General features: G+C 45.8%; 1 protein-coding gene across 5 annotated transcripts in view; it reads left to right on the top strand.

Annotated features, from left to right (window-relative positions):
• Positions 1-743: 743 nt before the first annotated feature.
• The window catches only part of SYNRG (synergin gamma), a 36,552-nt gene continuing 12,758 nt past the window's right edge, over positions 744-24,537 (top strand). For 2 of the 5 annotated variants that reach the window (XM_036394911.2, XM_036394910.2), the window contains exons 1-14: positions 744-837; positions 4,287-4,327; positions 5,646-5,764; positions 6,964-7,094; positions 7,369-7,474; positions 7,720-7,831; positions 9,971-10,198; positions 11,630-11,707; positions 12,402-12,598; positions 13,741-14,037; positions 14,781-14,908; positions 16,897-17,015; positions 17,210-17,272; positions 18,699-19,640. In XM_036394911.2, the coding sequence (XP_036250804.1) occupies positions 767-837; positions 4,287-4,327; positions 5,646-5,764; positions 6,964-7,094; positions 7,369-7,474; positions 7,720-7,831; positions 9,971-10,198; positions 11,630-11,707; positions 12,402-12,598; positions 13,741-14,037; positions 14,781-14,908; positions 16,897-17,015; positions 17,210-17,272; positions 18,699-19,640 (2,632 nt within the window). In that variant the 5' untranslated portion in view covers positions 744-766. Of the gene's footprint in view, positions 838-4,286; positions 4,328-5,645; positions 5,765-6,963; positions 7,095-7,368; positions 7,475-7,719; positions 7,832-8,958; positions 9,250-9,970; positions 10,199-11,629; positions 11,708-12,401; positions 12,599-13,740; positions 14,038-14,780; positions 14,909-16,896; positions 17,016-17,209; positions 17,273-18,698; positions 19,641-24,537 lie in introns of all 5 variants that reach the window. The other 3 variants (XM_036394914.2, XM_036394912.2, XM_054516989.1) reach the window with 2 other exon arrangements.

The raw sequence follows: 24,537 nt of genomic DNA, 5'->3' as shown, positions 1-24,537 counted from the left end.
GGAATTTATTCCCAATATCCATCTACCCCTCCCTCTGGCGCTGTAAATCCATTGTCCCTTGTCTTGTCACTTTCAGGCTCTTGTCGCATGTCCCCAGGTGACCCCTGCGGGAGGTCGGGCACAAAGGCGACGCTTTATTTTCCTTTTTACGGAAAAGCGGTGCTTTGGATGCTGGAAACCGGCGTTCCCCAGGGGAAGCCGGGGCCATTCATCCCCATCCAGGCCGTTCCCGGGGACATGTGGGGCTGAGGAACCGAGAGGATGTGGGAGTGTGGAACCAAAGAATCGAGGGGTTGTGGGGCTGTGAAACCGAGAGGGATGTGGGGCTGTGGAATCGAGGGGATATGGGCTTGTGGAACCGAGGGGATGTAGGGTTACGGTTCTGTGGGGCTGAGACACGGAGGAGCTGTGGGGATGTGGAACGGAAGAACCGAGAGGCCGTGGCTCTGTGGAACGGAAGAACCCAGAGGCCGTGGCTCTTTGGGGCTGTGGAACGGAAAAACCGAGGTGCTCTGGTTCTGTGGAACGGCGGAACCGAGGGGCTGTGATTCTCTGGGGCTGTGGAACGGAGGAAGCGAGGGGCCCTGGCTCTGTGGGGCCGTGAAACGGAGGAAGCGAGGGGCTGTGATTCTCTGGGGCTGTGGACCGGAGGAACCGAGGAGCCGTACAACCGGGGAGCGGCGGGGCCGGGGGCGGTGCCTGCCCGGGCCGGCCCCGGAAGCCGCCGCCGCCGCTCCGCTGACAGACGGCGGGGCCGAGCGCGAAGATGGCGCTGCGGCCCGGGCCCGGCGCGGGGGGCGCCGGCGGGGCGGGCGGCGGAGCGGCCGGGGCCGCCAGGTCGGTGGTGACCGGGAGCGGCGGGCGAGGGGCTGCGGAGAGGGAGCGGACAAAGGGTGGGAGGGCGATGATGGGGAATGAAGGGGACGCGGGGAGGGGCGGAGATGGGGGCGATGGGAGGGCTGGGGTTGCGGCTCGGAGTGCAGGTGGGGTGTCAGGGCCCAGGTGGGTTGTGCGGGGTTTCTGGCTGGCCTCTGGGGGTCCCAGGTAGGGTCTGTAGGGTCTCAGCAGTGGCACATCCTGGGTGGGATGTGGGGGTCGCAGGTGTGGCACAAGGGGTCTCAGGTGAGGCTCGTGGGATCGTGGGTGGGGGTCCCAGGTGGGGTTCGTGGGTTGTCAAGTGAGCTTTGTGGGGTCTTGGGTAGGACGGGTGTGTCTCAGGTGTAGTACCTGTGATCCTGGATGGAACATCAGGGGCCCAGGCAGGATGTGGGGTCTGGGTGGGGAGGGGAGGTCCCAGGTGTGTTGTTGGGAATGCAGCCACGGTAGCTCTGCGCTTTGCTGGGATTCATTCACATTTTGGGGGCCCAGCTGATTTTCCCCGGTGTGTCCAGGCTTGGGCAGTTGTGCCCCACTTGCCGTCAGGCTCTGCAGCTGCAATCTCAGATATTGGGGTGGGAAGGATTTGGGGGTTCTTCCAGCCCCACCCAGTGCACAGTAAATGTTCTGTCATCGCTGGGCAGGTCTGTCTGTCTGTGTCCTCCTGGGACCCAGCCTCCCTGGGGACTTCCCTTTTCCCCTCCTTCTCACAAAGGGCACCTTGGCCACAGGGAGGACTGAGGAATCCTGTCAGGAGAAAAAAAAAAAAAAAAAAACAGTGTTAAAAGAGATGTTGCTGTGTTTCTGGAGAGGTTGGAAAACTGGATTTCACCACCTTTGAAGGCTCTAGTAATGTGTTTTCTTCAATGTAGGTTCTTGTCTGCTATTTATCTCTTGTCCTACTTCCAGGGAGGCTGAGGAAATTTTGCATTTGACAATTAAGCTCATTGAGTTGTCTTGGAAATCCGAATCCCATGGTTTTGTCAGTGTTATTGGGAGTGTTGTCATTGTTGTCAGTTTCAGAAATAAAGGTTCTGAAAAATAAAAGGATTTACACAGTTGCCCATTGATAGTATTTTGGTTTCTTTGAGGACAAAGTCTAGAGGTAGAGGAAAAGTTCTGCTCTGTGTGGGTTCTTTGCCTGATTTCGCTTCAATTTTTGTGCATTTCTCCCATTCAAAAATACTCTGACAGTCTGTTGCATCGATGGAGTTGTACTGTTTGGGAATCAAGGGGTTTAAAAATCCACTTGTGGATGGGAAAGCGTTCTGTGTGGTTTGGAGCTGTTACACTGAAGTCTCCATTCAGAAAAGGAGTTGCTGCTCCCCACGCTCCTGCGTTTTGGCTGAAGCTGTTGCTTGGTTGGTTTGGGGCTTCTTGGTGGTTTTTTTAAGCTCCATATTTAAAATACTGATGCAGTAGGAATGTACAGATTTCTGGCACTGCTTTAAGAGGTCTGTGGCAGGGCGATCACTTTGTTCCCTTCTCTTCATTGTATTTGTGCAGCATGCCCAGGGCGCCGTCGCACGGGGACCGTCCCTGCGCTGGCTCCCTCAGCCACGAGAGCCAGCTGCTTTCCCTGATTGCTCTGGGCAATCCTGCATCTCCAAAAAAGCACTTCAGTTCCCATTGGTGGAGTGGTTTGTGGCCGTGCCAGCGTGGCTGGTGCTGGCAGTTGCACACTGAGTCCTGGAGTGAATCCTGGTGGATCTGAGCAGCATGTACGGGGTTGTGCTGGCAGAGCTTGCTTTGGACCAGCTCCTCTTCCAGTGCCCTCTAATCAGCTGAGGGGGTTTTGGTTGATCGTTTCTTTTTATTTTTTTTTTTCAGCAGAGACTTATAAATAAACCAGGAGCTCTGTAGAAAGGGATAAATATTTAATAGTTTGGCCTTTACTTGCTCCCAGCAAGCAGTGGTACCTCCCGACGCTGGTTCTGTTTACGTTGCATTTGTTGGTTTGGGGAATTCTTGTTGATCAGGTTCCCCAACAAGAAGGGAAGTGTGACTCTTAGAACACTTCTACATGATGAGGAGATCTTCAGAAATTGCATTTAATGTTTCATCATTCTCTTTGTTTTCGTGTTGATACTGTATGCCAAAGAGTGGATTAAAATGCCTGAGCTGAGTTAAACAGCCCTTGGCTGTGGTGAGAACCAAGCCCTGCACGTGTTTGGGGCTGAGCTGTGTGGGGCTGCAGAGTTCTTCAGGGGGAGAAGCCCAGATGGTGGGGTGGAGGATGGCAAGACTGGACCATTGGGAAGCACAGGTGTGTGGTAGTTGTGGAAGGAGAAACCAGCACACAGTGCTCAGGGCTGAAGAAGGAGCTTCAGGATGATGAAGATCCTGAGTAGAGGATGAAGTGAAGAGCAAATGGGTTGTCTTGGTGACCGTGTGACCCTCTGCCTGTACAGTGGAGAGGTGCAATTTGCTCCTGGATAAATGCATAATTTAAATTCCCTATTTTATCTTAGTGCTCATATTACACAGCTCTTTTATATTTATAAACCAGGTTGGCTTTCAGGACTTCCTGCAGCCATTTCTGATGGCATTTTCTCTTGTACTCTTCGTCAGTTTCTTTTACATCCACGCTTGAAATTGAACATTGAATATCTCTAAGTGTGTTTCTCTTCCACAGCACTTTGATGTAATAACTGCCTGGGACACTGAGTGAGGTTCTTGTTTGGGAAATTGCTGCTGACGTGGGTTTCTGCAAGTTGCTTGCAAACGAGAATTTTAAACTAGGTCCTTTTTTACTGTTTGGCAGCTGTTTGAGAGCGAGGGCTAGCAATTTCCATTAGGATTTTAGTTGAAATTTTAATGGTTCTTCCTCTGGGTGCACTTGACCCTTGGTACGTGAATGAATGTTTTCTCCAAGGTTCTATTTTTGTTGTAATTAGATAACTGAGAAAATAGGAACTCCATTCTTTTGTGATGTTTCTAAAGGGGGCAAAAAGTGATGGGGTTTTGTGGACAGTTTCTTTTTCTTCAGAAAAGCTGTTCCTAAGCAGCTGAGAAGTGTTCTCTGGGGGTCCTGCTGAGTCAGATACTTCCAAGAGGAGATGTTTATTCATTCCATGCTTAGCCCACACAACACACTGACCCGTTCCCAAGCTGTGTGGGTGCTGAAAGGCTCTAGTGGGTGATGTGGATGAGTCAAAGCCGTGTCAGGGCTGCTGGGAGGATCAGCTCTGCGTTTCCTGGCTCTGCACTGCCGGGCTGCTTTGGGATCCCGCTGGGGGAGAACCTTTTCCCTTGGATGGGTTGGGTTCTGTGGGACCTGCAGGAGCAGCTGCAAGTGCTGACCAGAAGGTGGGAGGCTCCTGGTGATGGTGCTGATGTGGAAGTCAAGGTGGATTTTCCATTTGCACTAAAGTGACAGAATTTCACGTACTCTTGTTTTCCTCCTGCAGCTTCATGTTTCCCGTCGCAGGCGGGTTGGGCCCCCCTCAAGGTACGTATCAGCTTCACATTTTGAGCACAAAGTTCTTGATTTTGTTTAGACAAATTAGACCTAAACCAGGTCTGCAGTGATGTTCAGAGGTGGGATTATTAATTGAACTCCATAGCTGTTTTTTGCCCTTGAATTCAGCTCTCTCACTCCTCTGGTGGGAAAACCTCCCGTGTGTTGTTGAAGCAGCATCCCCAGAATGTGGATTAAAGGTCCAGGAAAACTACATCTCCCTTTTTAACCTGAATTGGCCTTTTGGATTCTGGTGTTTTATTTTGAGAGTGGTATTTCACCTCTCTCTGCTTCATCTCCCAGCTGTGTACACCCATGCTGTGTGGGTGTTGCAAGACCTGGTAAATATTTACAAAGCACATCAAGACCCTGGGACAAGAGTCACAACCCGTGTGGAAAGTATTAATACAATGGGAGAGCCTCAGCCTTAAATTGCCTTTGTTCTCATTCCTGATGCAGTGCTGTTTGTTTAATTAGGGGAAAATATGCAGAGAATTTATGGGGAAATGGAGAGGTTTTTATTAAAATCCCAGGGACTGATTCATGGATTATTCCTGCCTGTGTCATGGCCTCCTGGAGTGTTTTTGCATAATTATCTCATGGTGTGCTGGTAACAAGTGCATGTTAGTGTTTGTCTCCCAAGACAGCAAAATGTGAGGCAGGAAGGTACTGAAACATAACCCACTTGCTTTATTCAGTGAATTAACACATTCCAGCCTGGTTTGTCCAATTTTGTGCACGTTTAGCTTTTACTGACAAGGATTGTTACCATTCTAACACATGTAGTGGGCTAATTAACCTAAAGTGTGCTAATTAACCTACAGCAAATTATCCAGCCAGGTCAGAGTGTGAAGTTGCTTTGTGAAAGGTTGACTTTATTTCCCAAGATTTATTTTCAGAAGCTGCTGGTTTCAAGAGAAATGGGAATTACCAGCACCAGTCACCCTGGTTAATTAAATCTTTTTAATTGGGAATGACCCTTCCAAAAATCATATGGGAAGAAACCCACAGAGAATCTTTAGGCTGGTGGGATAATTCATCAGCTTAGTTACTGAAAAGCCCTGTAATATTTTTCCCTGTAGACTCACCAGTGTTTAAACTGAGGAGATTCTGTGGTTGCCTGCAGTGTAGCAAATTTTATGATTTTTATTTTTAAACCATCCACCACAACTCAGAGTTTTTTACTTTCCTTCGCTTGTTTAGTAAACAAAAAAGATCAGTTAAATGGGGGAGGCAGGGTTAGGGAAGGGAAAAAAAAAAAGGTTCTCACATTAACTGGGCACTTGGCTTGTTTAATGTTTCATTGCAGGGATGATTCCTATGCAACAGCAAGGGTTTCCAATGGTTCCTGTCATGCAGACCAACATGCCAGGGATGATGGGAATGAATTATGGCTCTCAGATGCCTCCTGGACCCATGGCCATGCAGGTGTGTGGCAGAGAAATGTGGGCTGAAAGTGCAGGGCCCCAGACTGGTTTGGGGAAATGGGACCTTAAAGCTCATCCAGTTCCACCCCTGCCATGGCAGGGACCCCTTCCACCATCCCAGGCTGCTCCAAGCTCCATCCAACCTGGCCTTGGGCACTTCCAGGGATGGGGAGCCCACAACCTCTCTGGGCACCCTGTGCCAGGGCCCCACCACCCTCACAGGGAAGAATTTCTCTCTAATATCCAGTCTAAGCCTGCCCTCCTCCAGGTTAAGGCCAGTCCCTCTGTCCTATCACTATTATTTTTCTTTTTCCTTAAAGTAACTTTGTCTTTAGTGCTGCTGTTGCTAATTGAGGAATAAGAATTAAATGTGAGCAGATAATACTTTGTTCTCTCTCTTTTAATCTATTCTTTTCTATTTAGCACCATATGTGTTTATGTACAAATTTGCACTTTGCTGAAATTTATTGTTTTTGCATGACTTTCTAACCAAAGTGCTGTGTCACAAATGGAATTTATTGTTTTGCCATGTCCTTGCACTCCTTTCCCTCCCCCAGCTGCAATTTATTATGTTATTCTGGCAAAATTTATAGTAGGAAGATGTTTTTATGAGAGCTGGTCTAAAAATAATAAACAGTTTTTGTTCTCTTCCTACGTGTTCTGAGACCAAATGCAAAATGAATAGTAAGAAAAGTAAATTATTTTCTGGCTCCTTCTATATTAGGCAGCTTTGCTGCTCTAAATGTCCCAGAATATATTTCTCAGCAAATGCTTCTGATGCAGTTTATTCAGACAAGGTTCCTCTTGGCTGTTATCATATATTGTCTGGGAGATGCCTAGACCACGTTTTCCAGCATCTGTGCTTGGTAGGAGGGAATATAAAAATATTATGAAATCCCTTAGAATAGGACCCAGAAATCCCAAGAAAACCCATACTGAACAGTGTAGGATGGCTGTAACCTTCCTGCTCTTGGGGCATGTTGGATTTGCAGAGCTGATTTTTGCCAGTTTTCCCAAAAGCTGTGAGTTTGAGTGCTTGTGGAGAGGAAGAGTGCCACCTACTGAGGGCACTCCCCAGCTCCGCATTCCACAGACTCCACTTTGCTGCCGCTGCCAGCGGTTTGGCTTTTTCTGCAGGGGAAAAAAATACACTGGAGCTGAAGGCAACGCCCTGGAGCTGTGTGCTGTGCTTGCTTGCAGGGTGGCATGGCCCTGGGGCCGATGCCAGCAGCTGGAATGCCCTACATGGGACAGGCCTCCTTCCTGGGAATGCGCCCCGCTGGTCCCCAGTACGGCCCCGACATGCAGAAGCAGTTTGCAGAGGAGCAGCAGTAAGTGACCCTGCACTGGCTCTGTCAGGGGGAGGTGTGCTTTCTCTGGAGCAGCGCTGGGGCTGTGGGATATTGCTGGATATTCCATTGCCTCTGAAGTTTGTGGTGCTTGTCCAGGTCTGAGGAGAAGCAGGAGTGTGTGCACCAAACCACCTGAATCTGGACAGTAGAAATGGAGAAATCAAGCACAAACCTGGTGTGAAAAGTCTCATAAAAATTGTTTATATATATATTTAATATTTTTTAAATTTTTTTAAAAATAATTCTCCTTCAGGAAGAGGTTTGAGCACCAGCAGAAGTTCTTAGAGGAAGAAAGAAAACGGCGGCAGTTTGAAGAGCAGAAACAAAAGCTGAGACTTCTGAGCAGTGTGAAACCCAAGGTATGGCCTGATAATGAGTGGGGTGTTTCCTTCTTTAGATTTTTTTTAATAGCTTTTAATGGGAGGGTCTCTTTCAAAAGTAGATCAGTGGGAATTGCATGAGATGCCAGATTATGGCCTGAAAAGCCTCTGGAAGAGTCAGTCCTTTACACACTTTGCCAGCAGCAGGCATTGCTAAGTCTGGGTATTGGAGGAAAACTGAGCTGTTCTGTCAATTCTTCAAAACTTTTTCTGTGCTCTTTCAGACAGGTGAAAAAAGCAGAGATGATGCTTTGGAAGCCATTAAAGGGAACTTAGATGGCTTTTCTAGAGATGCTAAAATGCACCCAACACCAGCAACACATCAAAAAAAGCCAGGTTTGTAATTTTCCTCATTTTCCAGCTGAAAATAAAACTCCAACATTTGAAATCCTCAGCAGGGGGAACTAATTCCAACAAGTATTTTTATTTGGTGGTACAAAATGAGTGGATTAACAGTTTTGTAAAATCAAATGTCATTCTGGCAACTGTTTGCTAGGTCAGGGTATGAGGGTGAAATATTGATAGATATGAGCCTTTATTAAAAGACTTGAAATCTTTAACAGAAAGCCTCATGTGCCGTGCTAAATGTGAAACATCAAGGAAATTGATAAAGCGTTTGTTCTTTTCTAGTCAAAGCATTAATTAATGTTTTGCAGAGTGCTTTTGAAGATGAGAAGTGGTATTTAAGTGCTAAGAACGATCAAAACCATATGTAAAGACTTGAGTGGAGTGTCACAGCTGGCTGATGTGTTGTTGGGCATGGTCAAACCAAGCCTCTGTTCTCAGTAATTACACTGGCAACAATTGCCACTTAAGACTTCTTATGGTCTGTAGTGTAGTTTTTTTTAGTGTCTAGCCTGAAACAAAGCTTATCTAGGCCAGCTTTTTCCTATATAAAGTTTGTGTCTCTGCTGTGGATTCACTCCCTGGTAAGTTTGTACTTACAGATGGTCTCTGACAACTTCCCTCTGTCTGTAGATTTGCCTGTCCTTTACCAGTTCTGTTAAAATGGGTAACACTGGAAAGGATCAAGCTGAAAATTGTCTACATGAGCAGACATTCCTTTTGTGCTTCATGATACATTGCTGAGTTTCTGTGGATAAAACTTTCCTTTGAGGGAGACTGTCCCCCTGACAGACCCCATTGTGTCCAGTTTGAAATATTACCTCTGGATTTGTTTTAACCCTGTCTGCTTAAAACAGACAGAATACTTTCACAGCCAGTGTTAAGAACCAAGTTCCGGCGTTCACATCCTAAAATCCTGGGAGAGAAGATGCGTGGTTGGAAGGGGCTGCTCAGTTTTACCTTGTGCCAGTGACACCCTTCACGTGTCAGCGCACAGGCTCCATGCTGCTCCTCCTCACCCATTTGCTGTGTGTTCCCAGTGTTTGCCACTTTTCCACACTCCCACCCGTGACCCCTGTTCCTCATCACTTTGCCTTGTGTGTTCATTCCATTTGCAGATCATCCCACACCATCCCATTGTGCTGTAACTGTTTCCCATTCTGCTTTTCTTGATGATGAAGAATTTAGTGACTTTATGCAAGGGCCTGTTGAAACCCCCAAACTGGTGCCTCAATCCACCTCTCAGCCTTTCCATCCTGCCACTGATGCTGGGCAGCTGCTTTCAGAGAGGGCTGTGCTCCAACCTGTCCCTCCAGCCCAGGCTCCAGTGCTATCCACCCTGCATGGTACAGCTGGGCAGGTTCCTTATTTTCCTACCTCTGCATCTCCATCCAATACCCATAAAACAGGTAACTCTAAAGTATCTTCTTTTACATGTCACCCTCTGAGCTACACAAAGTCTTTACTTAATCTGTTGGGGTTTTTTTTTTCAGTCTGGCTGGAAAAACTAATTTAGGCAATTAAGCAGAAACCTGCTGATCCATAGGAAAAGATGATTTAAGTCCTGTTCTTGCTTCCCTTAGAACTGCCTGTAAAAGCAAGTTGTGTGGATCCAAATACTGCTAAATACACACATGCCTGATCTTAGGTGAATTAAATTTTGTGTTTTAGCATCATCCTAAATCTGTAGGGTAGAAAAAGACACAGTTGAGAAAAAGACACAGTTGAGACACAGTTGAGTATATGAAATAATGATTGTGCTGCTGTGGAGCACTTGTGTGCTTCCTCCCTTGGAGGCTGAAGGGATGTTGGTGAGATGAACATGAATTTTGGAGATGTAAGTAGATACTGGGCACTTCTGCTCCTGATGCCTGGATGATTACACAACAATAATCCTAATACAGGAAATAGCTTTGTGTCTTCCTCCTCTTGTTTTTTTGCTTGTTGAGTTTGTTGTGTTTGTGGTAAGTAAAGGGCAGAACCAGACTCTGAAAGTGTCCAGAGAGGGTGGTGCTGTTGGTCTGAGCTGGGGCTGATCATCTCTAAACCATCAGTGGTACCAAAAGTGTGGAAGTGCAGCCTGGGCAGTTCATAACAAAGTATAAATAATTCCTCCTGCTGTTTATTCAGGCTCTTCCTTGGAGGAGAAAGTCTTAGCTAATGGCTCAGATGAATCTGAACAAGAGCAAACCAAACTTAAAACGTCCGAAGTTGGGCACAAAGCCTCGGCTGCAAGCCAAGCCCATCCCAGTCTCACCAGCAGTGACTGGGATGTTGTAGGTGGACATGAAAGTGGTCCCACTGCTGCTGCAGAGGTGCACAAGGCTTCAGAACAAAACAGAGCAGTTGAAGAGTGTGGTGAGCAATCCAAACGTTTGACAGAATTTCAATCTAATGAGATGCTGCTTGGTGCTAACGCTCTGTTCACTAATTCCAAGGCCAGCCCTGCGTAATTTTGCTCTGAATGCCTGCTTGAATAATATGTCAGTGCCTCCTGCTCCTTGCTCAAAGTGTAACTGCCATGATTTTGCTCTGAACTTTCTCCATGTGAGTTTATTGTTGTAATCACCTTTAACATGTTTGTTTAATCAGGTTCGCTGTTTTAAAATATTCTATCCTGTCTTGGGGAAAAGAAGCTGTGCTGTCTGAAGATATTTAAAAAAAACTATTTAGGGAAACTTCCCACTAAAGATGGTCAATGTCATGGTGGGTTTTAATCTTTTAACCTTGGGGGGACAAAATCTTGCCAGGTTAAAACTCTTAGCTAGTTACTACTTGTTTCCCAAGTATTTGCTGCTCATACACATTATGTCTAAAACTGCTGGAATATTCAAAAGATGGTCTAGAGGAAAACTTAAAACAAGGCTTTGTTCCAGTTTGGATTTTGTTGAAACTGTTGACTCAGTATGGAAGGGGGGTTAAAACCAAAGAATAATGAGATCTGAGGAAGTGGCAAATTTATTTTACTTGGTTGGTGAAATGGAAGGAATTGTTTATACTAGAACGTGCTTGGGGTTGTGGGATAATTAGAAATCAGACTGCAGTCAAGAGGGAATCCATGTGGAAGATGAGGAGATGCAAGGGTACTGGGAAAGACAATGAAATCTGAAATGGTGCTGATTTTGGTCAGAGCTAGCTCCATCCAAGACGAGCATAAAATCTGCTGAGGGAGACTGAGGGGAAGAGTCCCCGTAGTGGAGGAGGAAATAAACAATTTTCAGGGAGTGAAATGTGGCAGATCATGGTACAAAAGCCTGTAGGAGTGAAGGTGGCTATGGTGTCCCTGGAGCTGCAGACTGGGAGCAGTGGATACAGGTTTGTGGATGTGGGATATGAACCTTGCTGAGGTTCAGTCCCTGGGCTGTTTGTGCATTTCCCAGGGGAGGATGTTCTGGGGGAACATTATGGGGTTTATGGTAGGTATGGATTTATTTATTCCACAAATAGCCCTAATAGCAGGGAGCTGATGAGAAGCTGAATTTGTTCTGACAGAACTGCTGTGAAACTTGAAGACAGTGAGACTTTATGTTCTGTACATCTGCACTTTAAGAGGGAGGCACGTGAGGAGCTCCTTATTTCATTACATATATAACTATAATCTATTACTGCCACACCATTCTAGTTATTGTTTCATATTCCTGCAGTATCTCTGTTTTTCCTCTGAGCACAGTGATTCCTATCTGAAATCTTTGCCTGAAATGCTGACTGATGCTGACGAGCTGTGGTGTAGCCTTTTAAGATCACTGTGTCCTAACACAACTGTTTTTCTTACTGAATGGAATACTTTAGGAGTTGGAGTGTTCCCTCCCCAGGACCCCATCCAGCAAATTATGCCTCCCTGGATTTACAACGACAGCTTGGTCCCAGGTAAAGCAGCCAGGGGGGCATTTGGCCAGGTGGGCAGTGCAAGGTGTGGGTGTACCTGTGCTTGCATGGCCACTTACTGATCAAAGCTTTATCCCCTCATCAAAAGATTCCTGGATCTTTGATATGTTACATATTTATGGTGTCTTATCTGCATTTGAAGAAACAGGGGTTTTATTTGAGCATGTTCACAAATTCTAGATTAAACATTTATGGCAGTAGCTTATCCCAGCAGAGGATGCATTGCTGATAATGCTGCTTTCATGGGTATTCTGGTTTTTGGCATGTCTTGTAAATGGCAGGCTCATTTCTGAAGGCTGTCTTCTATGTGTAAATAACACAGTGAATAGGAAATGAATTGCTGTAGTAAATATTGATTCCACTGAGGTTTAAGTACATAGGGCTCTTAGAACTATCTTTTTAATAGTGGGTTATCCTGCAATTTCGTTAAAGAAATGTGGTTTGAAATGCAGCACTAAGTGTATTTGATATAAAATATTTCTCTGCTTGAGTTAAACTTGTCTGGAAAGACCATCCAATAACACATTTAGATGAAACATGGTGATAGAATACAGTGCCAGAATGCTCTCGCCTTACCTTACACTGATTTGCTGTCATGAGTTTAAGACAACATAAAAAAGCAATAATGTTTGAAAAGAGCAGTTGTCACTGTCTAACACTGCCTCCCTCTCAACAGAGCTGTATAAGAAAATCTTAGAAACCACTCTGACTCCTGCTGGGATTGACACAGCCAAGCTCTACCCCATCCTGATGTCCTCAGGACTGCCCAGGGAGACCCTGGGGCAGATCTGGGCCTTGGCCAACCGCACCACGCCCGGGAAGCTCACCAAGGAGGAGCTCTACTGTGTGCTGGCCATGATTGCAGTGACCCAGGTATGCTCTCACCTGGCAGCCCCTGAGCTGAGGGCCTGGCACTGCACAGCTCCTGTGGAAACCCAGGCTGAGTGCCTGGCACTGCACAGCTCCTGTGAGACCCCAGGCTGAGTGCCAGGCACTGCACAGCTCCTGACAAACTCCAGACTGAGTGCCAGGCACTGCACAGCTCCTGTGAGACCCCATCCTGAGTGCCTGGCACTGCACAGCTCCTGTGAGACCCCAGGCTCAGTGCCAGGCACTGCACAGCTCCTGTGAGACCCCAGGCTGAGTGCCAGGCACTGCACAGCTCCTGTGAGACCCCATCCTGAGTGCCTGGCACTGCACAGCTCCTGTGAGACCCCAGGCTCAGTGCCAGGCACTGCACAGCTCCTGTGAGACCCCAGGCTGAGTGCCAGGCACTGCACAGCTCCTGTGAGACCCCAGGCTGAGTGCCAGGCACTGCACAGCTCCTGTGAGACCCCAGGCTCAGTGCCTGGCACTGCACAGCTCCTGTGGAACCCCATCCTGAGTGCCAGGCACTGCACAGCTCCTGACAAACTCCAGACTGAGTGCCAGGCACTGCACAGCTCCTGTCAAACACTGCTTCTGTTCAAGTGCAGCAGGGAAACTGCCCTTGTCACTTCAGTGGGGTTATAATCTTATCAATTTCATCACTTATATTTCAGTTACTCTTTCCTTTAGTGTCAGTTGAAGTTCTTAGATATAGTTCTTAGATATATGACAGGACAAGAATACATGGCCTCTAGCTGTGCCAGGGGAGTTTCAGCTGGAACATGAGGAAGAATTTATTCATGGAAAGGGTAATGGTAATTGTCACTAAGCACTGGAAGGGGCTGCCCAGGGAGGTGGTGGAGTCCCCATCCCTGGAGGTGTCCAAGGAAGGACAGTGCTCTGGTCTGGGTGACAGGGCGGCTCAAAGGATTAACTCAGTGCCCTTGGAGGCCTTTTCCTACCTCAGCAATTCTGTGTTGAATATAATTCACTTACATGGACCTTGATGGCACGTTTAGATGTGGGAGGTTTACCAGTGCCCTGCTCGTCGTTGGCTTCAGCCCAAGGAGCTGCAGACTGGAGCTGAGAGCACACTGCACCCTTTGTTCAGCCCCGCACCTGAATACCTGTGCTTGTTGTCTCTGCAGAGAGGGATCCCTGCCGTGAGCCCTGACGTGCTGAACCAGTTCCCAGCCGCGCCCGTCCCCACCCTGTCCGGCTTCCCGGTGCCGCTGCCCGCCGGGGTGAGCCAGCCCCCGCTGCTGCCCGCGGCTGCGCCGGCCTCCGTGGCGCTGGGCATGGGGCCCTCCGTCATGGGCATGAGCATCCCCGGCCCTGCCCCGGCTCCAGCCCCGGCTCCGGCCCCGGCTCCGGCCCCGGCTCCGGCGGGAGCAGCTCCCGCACAGCCCTCCGGAGCCTTCCTGCCCTCCTACCCGCCCGGCCAGGTGAGCTCCTCCCTGCCTGCAAACCCCTTCACTGGATTAGCCTGGCACTTCCAAACTTACATGGTGAGAACAGGTTTTAAGTGAATGGCAAAAAAACCCCCCAGAGCTGAAATCCAGCATGTGACGTCTGAAAATGTGAAGTGCCGCTAAGGGCGTTCTTTTATTTTTGCAGTTCTTTCTGGTGGCATTAGAAGAGGTACAAAAGTGTTCTGTATTTCAAAGAGGATTTTAGTTGTAGTTAGGATTTTGTAACGCACATAAAATGGAATTTTAGGTTAAACTGCACAGCAGACTCTAATAGCTGGTAGAATAGGAGTTTCAGGAGCAGCTGAGAACACTGAAAACCTTCAGTTTACAAAGGTAAATAATGTGGGGGATAAATTTGCTGTTTGCAGACATGCTTCATCCTTCATAAAATATTTTTTGTGGTGCTATTAATTTTAAATTATTCATTCATTTAAAGTATTAATATTTGTCCTGTATTAAAAGATGACATGGCTACGATCAATAAGACATTTATTGTGAAATAATGAACTGTTATTCATTCTTGCTCCCTGTAATCCTGTGTGTGTTTGAGTAGGGTGAGGTGCAGACAAAGTGGAAATGCTGATGATGCTGGTGTTGAAAGGTTCTTTTCCTTCTTTTTTTTTCCCTCTTAATCACACTGCTTCAAGCTGCTTTCTTGCTGTATGACAGTTTGAAGAGCCAGCAGCATAGCAATTCATGTGTTGTTTGTAACTCAGGTAGTAAAACCAGAAGATGATGACTTCCAGGAGTTTCAGGATGCCTCCAAGTCTGGCTCCCTGGATGACTCCTTCACTGATTTCCAGGGGGAGGCAGCCAAAGCAGCCAGCTCACAGCACCGGAGCAGGTACCAGGTCCTTGGTGTTTCTGTCATTTCTCTGGCCAGTGCCTGAACTTTTGATACCTGCCTATAAATCTCAATTGAAGCATCATTCAGACTCCAGCAATCCTGGCTTTTTCTTTGGGAGGCAGGATATAATTCCTGATCAGGCAGGTTTTGTATAACAAAATAAATAAACATGTTTCCTCCCTTTGATAGTTGACAATCGACTTTTCAAGGTCTACAAAGACTACAAAATTTCAGCCTTCTTTCCTCTTTATGCACCTCCCAGGTGTCTGATTGTAGACAGACACATTTTCTGGGTAGGAACTGGCTGTTCTTAGTGGCAAACAGAGCTCTGAATTCCATGTGAGCCCTGATTACCAGGTGCTTCCACAGCAGTGACATCAAAGGGGAATGCTTAACCCAATTGTTCTCTTATGCTGTGGCAAATGGCTTCTGTGTAAGAAATATAATTTTATATTTCATATAATTTCAAATATAACCCCAGACTGTTTTGGTTTGGGAAGGACATTAAAGATAATCAGTTCCACCCCCCACCATGGGCCAGAGACACCTTCCATTAGACCAGATTGCTCCAAACCCTGTCCAGCCTGGCCTTGGACACTCCCAGGGATGTCAGTCAATGCCACATGGGTCTGAAGATGCTGATTAAAGTGTATCTTGTGTTAGATGTCATTTTGCAGCTGAAGCTGATCTGTTACTGAAAGTTTTGACAGAAAACTGTCTGTTAATTGCACAATGGGAAGTAGAGGATCATAAAGAAATATTTCAGAAATTGGTGTTCCTTTTTCACTGCAGCAGTTCTCTTTATTCAGTTGTGAAAGCGTTCAGTTTTGAACAAAATGTTACAATGAGCTATAATCTAATTGCTTATGGAGCTTTATTTAAAAAAAAGCCATCTGTGGAGTACAGCTGATTAACCATTCCATTTGCCAAGATTGCATATCTAATAGCCTGCTTTGCAGGGATGGGAAATTTAATTATATTACCATAAGCTCTATTTTTTTTGCCGTTGCACTGTCTGCCTGCAAGCACCACAGACCAGCATCAGCACATGTGTGCAAGTGCTTCGTTTGTGTGTTGCTTGTAGGCTGCTGATAAGGAGATTTAAATGGCTCTGGAAAGATTCTTGCTCCAGGCTGAAGAAATGCAATAGAAATTCATTCAGGTTTTCAGTGTGAGTGACACAAACTGGAGGTAGAATGCATCATTCATATGTAAAGGATGGTGTTGTGTGGAGCTGCCAAGGTCTGATAACGGGGCTTGTGTGGAGGGCAGGCAAAGCTCTCTCCTAAATCTTCCAGCGTTTGCTAACAAGGTGTTAGGTTGTTGTGGCAGTTTTACTGGATAAAATAGAGTGTGTTTATGCAAAAAGACTCGCTTGTGTAACTGTGCAGTAATCCTTATTTTGCTGACTAGATACCTGCCTAAACGCGCTGATTGGCACTGACAGAAATTCTGAGTTATTATTTTCCTTCCTTTGAACAGTGATCCCACTTTATTATCCTAATTTTACAATATGTAATGAGATATAATCAGAATAAGATAAGCTGAAAGTATGGAGCTGTTAAAATCTCATGCAGTTTTAACTCTTTACTGTATCTGGTTCTATCAGGGGGAATTTTCATAGGGATAAATTAAGCAGGAGTGATTCCTGGGGTGTGTCTGTGTGCTTGTTCTCTCCTGGGCTACAAATTCCTTGGTATAAAGTTCTGGAGTGTTTTGTTGATGGGTTTTGATAGAAATTAAAATCAAGAATGCTGCAAGTTGGCTTTGAACCAAAGAAATATGATTAGGTGAGATAAAGTGGGAATTTACCCAGCTGAGGTCACTTACATCAGGGGCTGGATTAAACACTCATTAAGGCATAAGTTTAGGTTTAGGAACCAAATTGTGTAGGCATAATAAGAGGCTCCTTTATATAAAACCTGGAAATGCAGATTTCTTACGGATCGATTAAGGAACTTTGCTTTTATCTCTTTTGTTTTTAGTGTTCCTTCTTTACTAATGCCACTCCCAGGTACTAAGCCACTTTCACCAGCTGACAAATATGCTGTGTTTAAAGGAATGGCAGCTGAGAAGCCTTCTGAGAGTGCAGCTGCTTTTGGAGGTAAAAGGACAAATACACAACCACTATGAGCAATTTATTGTACAATTTCATGTATCTTCTTTTTGGCATTGATAAGATATTCATCTTTAAAAATCAGAGCAATTAATGTAACGTTTGCTGTATGAATTCCTAATTTTGCTGTATGAATTCCTAATTTCTCTGTGTAAATGTATTTCTTTTCTGCTCTTCTCTAGATGGAGGGGACAAGTACAGCGCTTTCCGGGAATTAGAGCAACCAGCAGAAAGCAAATACTTGGGTAAGCACTGGGGCTTTATTGGGTTTTCATTATCATTTGTAGCATTTCTCTTTGAGCTGCAGATTTTCCGTCTCTGCAATTCTAAAATAATGGTGCTGCTGCTTCTCTAAAAAACTTGGTAGGAAGTATCTTGTGAAAACAGGGCAATATCCTGTTGGAACAATGTGCTGATGGTATTTCTGGAAGGTTGGCATCTCTTCTGGGTGCTCCTGAGTTTTATTTTAAAGTAATGATGTGGTTGGAATTTGTTTTAAGTAAGGAGTCATTCATTTATAAAACCCCTGTGGTGTTTTGTGAGCTTCTCATGCTTGGAACCTCTTCAGGATTAAATGCTTGCAGTAAAATGAAATAACATTTGATCTCTTTCTGTACCTGTTCTAAAATATAGAAAGTTGCTGTATTTGCCTGCTGTCAAAGTCTGACCACTCTTAACCCTTTCACCAGCTTCCATTTCTAATGGAAAAGTTTGCAATTCTTCAGTAAGTTTAGTTTGCTGTGCTGTTGCAGTTTTGATCAATGAGTAGCAACTTCAGGAATATTTATATTATTGCTGAGTGAAATTAATTGGTTTGGAGGGGAGGGAGAATGGAATAAAAGGTCAGGTGTAGTTGTGCTCCTTTACTGCCGTTACTAAAAGTATTCTTTTAAATCTTGTATAAACTGATTTAAAACGTGACACTGAGGTAGCTTAGTAATGAAATGCTAGTGGTGTGTTTCTAAAAGAGAAAAAAATCTATTTATTGGACACTTGTCTGAAAGTAAGCATCAATACTTTAAATTACAAGTAGTCCGAGTATGTAAATGCTGGTGAATGGGTTAAACAATGTTTTCATGTTCAAAAGAAAAAAAGTTATAAAATTAGCACACCAAAATATTGAACGTAAATTCAGTGAAAACATTCTTACCTCATGTTGGTTTTGTCTCAGCCATCTGGTGGTCCCCCCTGAAAAAGCTGCAGTATTTCAGAGGGAGGAAGGGAAGAATTGCTTCCATAAAAAGCAAATACTGTATTGGTATAAGTGAAATTCAAAATTACATTCATTGTTTGGCAAACATGAAGAGGATGAGGTGGGGAGAGCAACTTGCGTGGAAGCCAAATAAGGCAGTATTGATCTCCTTTTGAATCCATTTGTCATGGTGTGTTTTGATATTAGCTCGGTGTAAAGGGAGTTTAATATGATTTTGGGGCTATTTGAGAGAATTAGGTGTTTGCTGGAGTGAAGAGCAGAATCAGTGCCCTTGACACTTGTGTGGCTCATGCAGGTTGGGTTTGCAGTTCCGTGTGCGCTCCGAGGTCTTCCATTTAAACAGTTTGCCTAAAACCTTCTGGCACTGCATGGAGTAATTTGCTTGCTTGCATGGTGTGAATGTGCTGTGTTTGTTGTGCAGGGTTTAATTGTTGTTTTCTCCCTGTTTTCATTCCCAGGAGAGAACCTTGCAGAGTTCAAGCCCACAGGAGCCGACGATGGTTTCACAGATTTCAAAACCGCTGACAGCATCTCCCCGTTAGAGCCACCCTCAAAGGACAAAACCTTCCCTGCACCCTTCCCTCCTCTGCCTGCTCAGCCAAAACAGCCAACACAAGCCAAGACCCCTTTGAATCTGGCAGACTTAGAGCTCTTTTCCTCTCCTGGAGAAAACAAGCAGCCATCCTTCCCACCTGCATTCAACACCTCAAAGCCGGGCTCCTTTCCCCCTCCACCCCTTCCATCAGCCTCTGCCCAGCCAGCACCCAGCAAAACTTCAAGCTTAGCTGATGACTTTGGAGAGTTCAACCTCTTTGGGGAATTTTCTAACGGCGCATCAGCCAGTGGACAAGATGACTTTGCAGATTTTATGGCTTTCAACAACAGCGGGGGCTTTTCCGAACAAAAACCCGAGGACAAATACAATGCACTCAAGCTGGAGGCCAGCCCTGGTGCTCAGGCTGGCTCCTCAGGCAGCACAGTGAAGGGTGGGCAGAGCTCTGCCACCACTGCTACGCCCACCAAGTACGACATCTTCAAGCAGCTGTCCCTGGAGGGCTCCGGGGCGGCCTTCGAGGAGGCCAAGGACAGCGCGCTCTCCTCGGCCAAGAGCGACGATGACTTTGCTGACTTCCACTCCAAGTTTTCTTCCAGCGGCGCCGAGAAGTCGCTGGTGGACAAAGTGGCAGCTTTCAAGCAGGCCAAAGAAGACTCTGCTTCAGTGAAATCCCTGGACCTGCCTTCCATCGGCGGCAGCAGCGTGGGCAAGGAGGACTCCGAAGACGCGCTGTCTGTTCAGTTTGACATGAAACTGGCTGATGTGGGAGGAGATCTTAAGCATGTCATGTCTGATAGCTCTTTGGATTTGCCAACAGTTAGTGGCCAGCATCCACCAGCAGCAGGTGAGGAACTGGTTAGATTGCTCTGGTAACGTAGGTGGTGCAGATTCCGTGTTCTCTGTGCTCAATTACAGTATTATGCACTCGTCTTTCAGTAGTGGAAGACTCCTCAGTGTGTGTCCCCGCCAGCCACGGCCCCTCAGTAGGGCACTCTTTAGTTTTTGTCTTAGAAGACTATAAATATAACTAGCTGGAACAGTTTGAACTCCAGGCCAGGTTATTTTTGAGATTTAACATCATCATTCTGGGACCTGTTCGCCATTGGCACTTAAGGGACTCGAGTGGAAAATATTCCAGTGCAAACAGTGTCATTCCATTTATGTCAGCAAGATGATGGCAGAGTCTCACTTTAATCTCTTGTTTTCCACAAAGCATTTGGCTTGGGGACTTCCCCATGGGGCGCTTCCCAAGGGTCACTAATTGGGGCTGTTAATGAGAAGCTGACTAATCACCAACAGCAGCGTATTCCCCTTACAGTGGGGCTCAGTCTGGGTAGGCAGGATTTTGCAGGACTGCAGTTTAGAGTATTTCACACACCTTCCAGTGTTAAATCCCTCGTGGAAATCATTGTGCCAAGGGGCTGCAAGTGCTGGTCTCATGATTGGGAGCTCTTGGACCTAAATTTAAACCATGAGACTTTCACTTTATCAGGTTTCCACCTTCTTTAATTTCCCTTTATGACAACATTCCTGAGGGAGTGAGCTGACCATCTCTGACCTGATCACATATCATAAAACAAATTTCCCAAGTGTCCTGCTTTTTCTTTTCATATATACATAGGAGATAAGCTGTAGTTAAATGTTCTGTGGCCTTCAACAACACGGGAACATTACTGTGTTCTAGGACAAGTTTTATGCAGTCAAAGGCTTTTCTGAACAGGGGGAACATACAAACTGTAAACGTAAAAGCTCTTACTGCAAGAATTGGTTATTTCCACATGAAATATTTGTTCCATTTGTGCAGATATGGGTAGAGAAAAGATATACAGTACTGTAATTTTGCATTATATGATATTTTTAAGTAGGGGAGAGAATTAAGTCGGCAACTTCGATGTGGAAGATACTCTCTAACAGGGTACAAAATATCAGGAATAATTTATTAGCAAAGACATTTAATTTTCATATTACTGCTTGGGAAGACTCCAAGTTGAGTGAGCTGTCAAAACGTAGCACCAACAGTGTATCCTTGAATGTTTACTTTGGGTTTGAAAGCACTTTTTCCTAATATTTTTCTAGCCTCTTTTGGTGGTAGTTTGACTTCTGTAGCTCTTTACAGGACGTGTGATTTTGCCACAGCAACCCGTGGTGAACAATTGCTGTTTGTGGCAGGAAAGCCTCTTTCTTCTTGGTTTGTTTAAAGGGGTTAGCCCTTCATGTGCTTGTTGCTAAACTTTTGAACTCTGAAGTATTAATTAGAAGCTATTTTTATTAAACTTAAACAAGTCTGTATTCTCCTATGGTGCCAAGTTAGATGTTACTCTAAAAGGGAGAGTTTAGCTCCATTTCAGTGCTTGGATTTGGTAGCAGGACGTGCTCTGGACACTCTGCTACAAACACTCCTGTGCTCACGTGTTCCTTTCTGTGTGTTTGATGCATTTCAAGCTGTGAACTGCTGACGGTCAAGTCCTCTATTTTTTTTCCTTTTTCTCAGTTTACATGAAGTTAAAAAGCAGGTTTTTTTTTTTTCTCTTTTCCTCACCGTTTCCTTCGATCTGTAAATCTAATATCAGAAAGGGCCGGGATCCCTTTGTCACCTCCTGCTGGGAAATGGGAGAGTGTCCTGGGGAGCTGCCCCTGTGCAAGCCCTGTGTCACATCTCCAGGGCAGCAGCAGCAGCAGGACAGAGGTGCAGAGAGATGCTGCCCACACAGAGCTGTTTGTCCCTGGGCTCTGAGCTTTGACATTTGTAGCTTCCAGCTATGGGCAGGTAGGTGCTTATGCTGGGAATTAGGGAGAAATCCTTGCCTTGCTTCCCATGCCAGGGCCCTGTGCTCTCTTGAGGGATGAAAGGTTTCCAGATTTTCTCTCTCCAGAGGGGATACAGTCTCTTCAAACTTGGCTCCTAACTCTCTGTGTGGAAGGTAGATGATACTAATGTTGCCTGATTCCTCCTGCATTTGCTGCTATAACCCTTTGAGCACTGGCTGCATGCTGTTAGTTTGAACCAGGCTGCTTCTTTTACACCAAATTTCCCTTTCACTCTGAGCTGAGAGCGTTTGAATGGGCACCTGCTCCTGTTGGGTGAGCCTGATTTGCTCTTCCTGCCAAAGGTTGCAGCCAGAGGAGCCCTGCCCCAGGCACCCTCAAAGGGTTATCTGCTGCACTGACACACCTGTAAAGTACCTTTTTCTTTGGCATTACTGGAGATTCTCTGTATATTTTAATCAACTTCAGGGTTTTTTTTTTTGCTGCTTTTTCTAATGTCTGATTTCAACTAAACATTTCCTGTGTGAATGTGCCTTTTCAGATCTGCTTTGATATCTCTCTTCTGCAAGTATTGACCTGCATGCTTTTCTCTGATTCCGCCCTCCCGAGCTCCTCTGTATCACTATCTTTTGTGATCTGTAAGTCCTGCTGTGTTAATAAATATTATCTTGGCATATTTTGAAAACGTGGGGGTGTGTGTGATTTGTTGCAAACTAGCAATGTATCTCTGCTTCCTCAAAAATAGAGAGTTTAAGGTTCTGGTATCCCCTTAAGCTGGTGGGAGCCTTTCTCTTGCAGAGCAGGGTGTGGGTGAGCTTCCTTCTCCTCTTCCAGCGCTTTGAGCTCGCTCCCTGTGACCTCCTGAGTCTTTACATATCAACCTCAATAATATTTTTCCAAAGATCTGTGTTTGAGGGGGATGGAGCGGAGGAAATGTGTGGTGGCAGGGTTGTTTCTGTGAGTTGGCACTGAAACTGTGTTGCTGTCTAGACTTTTATGAGTAGAAGCCCACTCAATAATATTCTGATATTTATTTACCTAATCCAGTGTGAATTAAACAGAACCCCAAAGTAAATTTTCCATTTGGGAAGTTCTACCTTTTAGATGTTGAAACTTTCAAACGTGAATGACAGCTGCAAATTTTTGGCATGCAATTATGTCACTTCACATTCCTCCAGCTCCTGAGCCATTGACAGCTTGGGATTAGCATCAAATTAGCAGACAAGGAAAAAAGCTAAAAATAATTGAGATGTGGAATAGTTAAAATGTTGTTTTGGGGTTTTGGAGTTGCCACAAGAGCAGAAGCCAGCTCAGGAAGCAGAATGTGGCTTTTCTTCTTTACACCAAGCTGGAGAGGCTCTAAAAGGGAAAAAAAAGAAAAAAGGGAGAAAAACATAACACCCCTCCTTGATTCTGGAGATCCCAGGTCATGCCCAGCCCTAAAGGTTTTAAACCAAAGCTTTGAACATAAAGCTGAGACCTAATTCTGCAGGGCTGGTGCAGTTTGTGTTTTGTCAGCCAGTCATTCCTGGAGGAGGCAGAGGGACCTTCATGCCTGTATTTATGATGTTTTTGTCCAGACTGGACAGTCAGGTTGACTCCCTTGGCCCCATTTGGGTTAATTCTGCACACAGAAGAGCTTATCCTCCCTGGTTTATCTGGGAAGGCTCTGACAGGGAGGTTGTGGATGTGTTTGCCATGGCCTTCCCCAGGGCCTCTGTGGGACTGAGCTCCCAGTGTCAGCCCTGGGGTTTTATTCTGCTGTGAAACGTTGTTTATCGTGATCACTTCAAAATAATTAGCAAATCCTGTAATTCCACAAGGTTTGGAGCCTTTTCTCTGCTGTTTCCTTCATTTTCATGTTCCTTACAGTCAGCATTCTTGATGGTTTCCACTTTGGCTACAGCCATTCTTTAGAGAAAGCAAACGGGAATAATTTCCTTTTTGTTAACTGCCCCAGGCTTCCCCAGCTGAGAAACAGGCTTGGGATTTTCCAGGTTGCTGGCAGCAGTGCATGAAACTGGGTGTTCTGCAGCAGTGCATGAAACTGGGTGTTCTGCAGCCTCCTGTCCCTTCCTGAGGGAGCAGGGAGAGGTGGAGCCTGTCCCTGGGCTGCTGCTCGGGCTGCAGGGCATGTTCAGGGGGACAGCACTGGGGTGTTCAGGGGGACAGCACTGGGGATATTCCAGGGTGACAGCTCTGATGCTGCTGGAGCAGGGGATGTTCAGGGTAACAGCTCTGATGCTGCTGGAGCAGGGGATATTCCAGGGTTACAGCTCTGATGCTGCTCTGGAGCAGGGGATGTTCAGGGTAACAGCTCTGATGCTGCTCTGCTGGAGCAGAGCTCCACAGCTGCCACCTGTGTCACCCTAAGAACCAAAACGTGGCACCAGAGCTAGGTTTATTCATCAGACTCTAATACCCACTGAAATACAAAAACCTGAAAGTCTCCTATGCTGGCTGAAATCCCTAAATTTATTCCCATGTCCCTGAGTTGTCTGGCTCAGTTTGCTTCAGATAGTCACTAATGCTGTCAGGGGTTTTCCTTAAATGATTAAACTGTTGACATTGAAGGCTCCAGTTTGTAATTTGCCTCCAGCCATAACTTAATCCTTGGTAGTTGAAATAAATTATTATAGTTGGCTGAAATCAGGGGTGGGAAGCTTTTCTTTAGATAAGACTGGGAAACAGTGTTTTGAACTGTATTTCATCCTGCTGTGCATTCCTTGCAGCCAGCCCTTTCCCTTGGCTGGCTCCTGCAGGTGCACCTGGTCCCAGGTGATGATCAGGCACCTTGGACTTTGGATTCCACATCCTTATTTTTCATACTTCTCACTAAATTGTTTTAGGACTGCTTGAGCTGTTAACACTGACTCTGAATGCAATGTTTTCCCAGTAATATAATATTCCTAGAAAAAGGTTTATTCACTGGAGTGATCCTTCTGGAATTATCAAAAAAAAAAAAGAAGAACCAA

Source organism: Molothrus ater, chromosome 21, assembly GCF_012460135.2.
Source record: "Molothrus ater isolate BHLD 08-10-18 breed brown headed cowbird chromosome 21, BPBGC_Mater_1.1, whole genome shotgun sequence".
Taxonomy (NCBI): domain Eukaryota; kingdom Metazoa; phylum Chordata; class Aves; order Passeriformes; family Icteridae; genus Molothrus; species Molothrus ater.
Note: the sequence above shows the minus strand (reverse complement) of the source record. Positions and strands in the feature narration are given on the sequence as shown.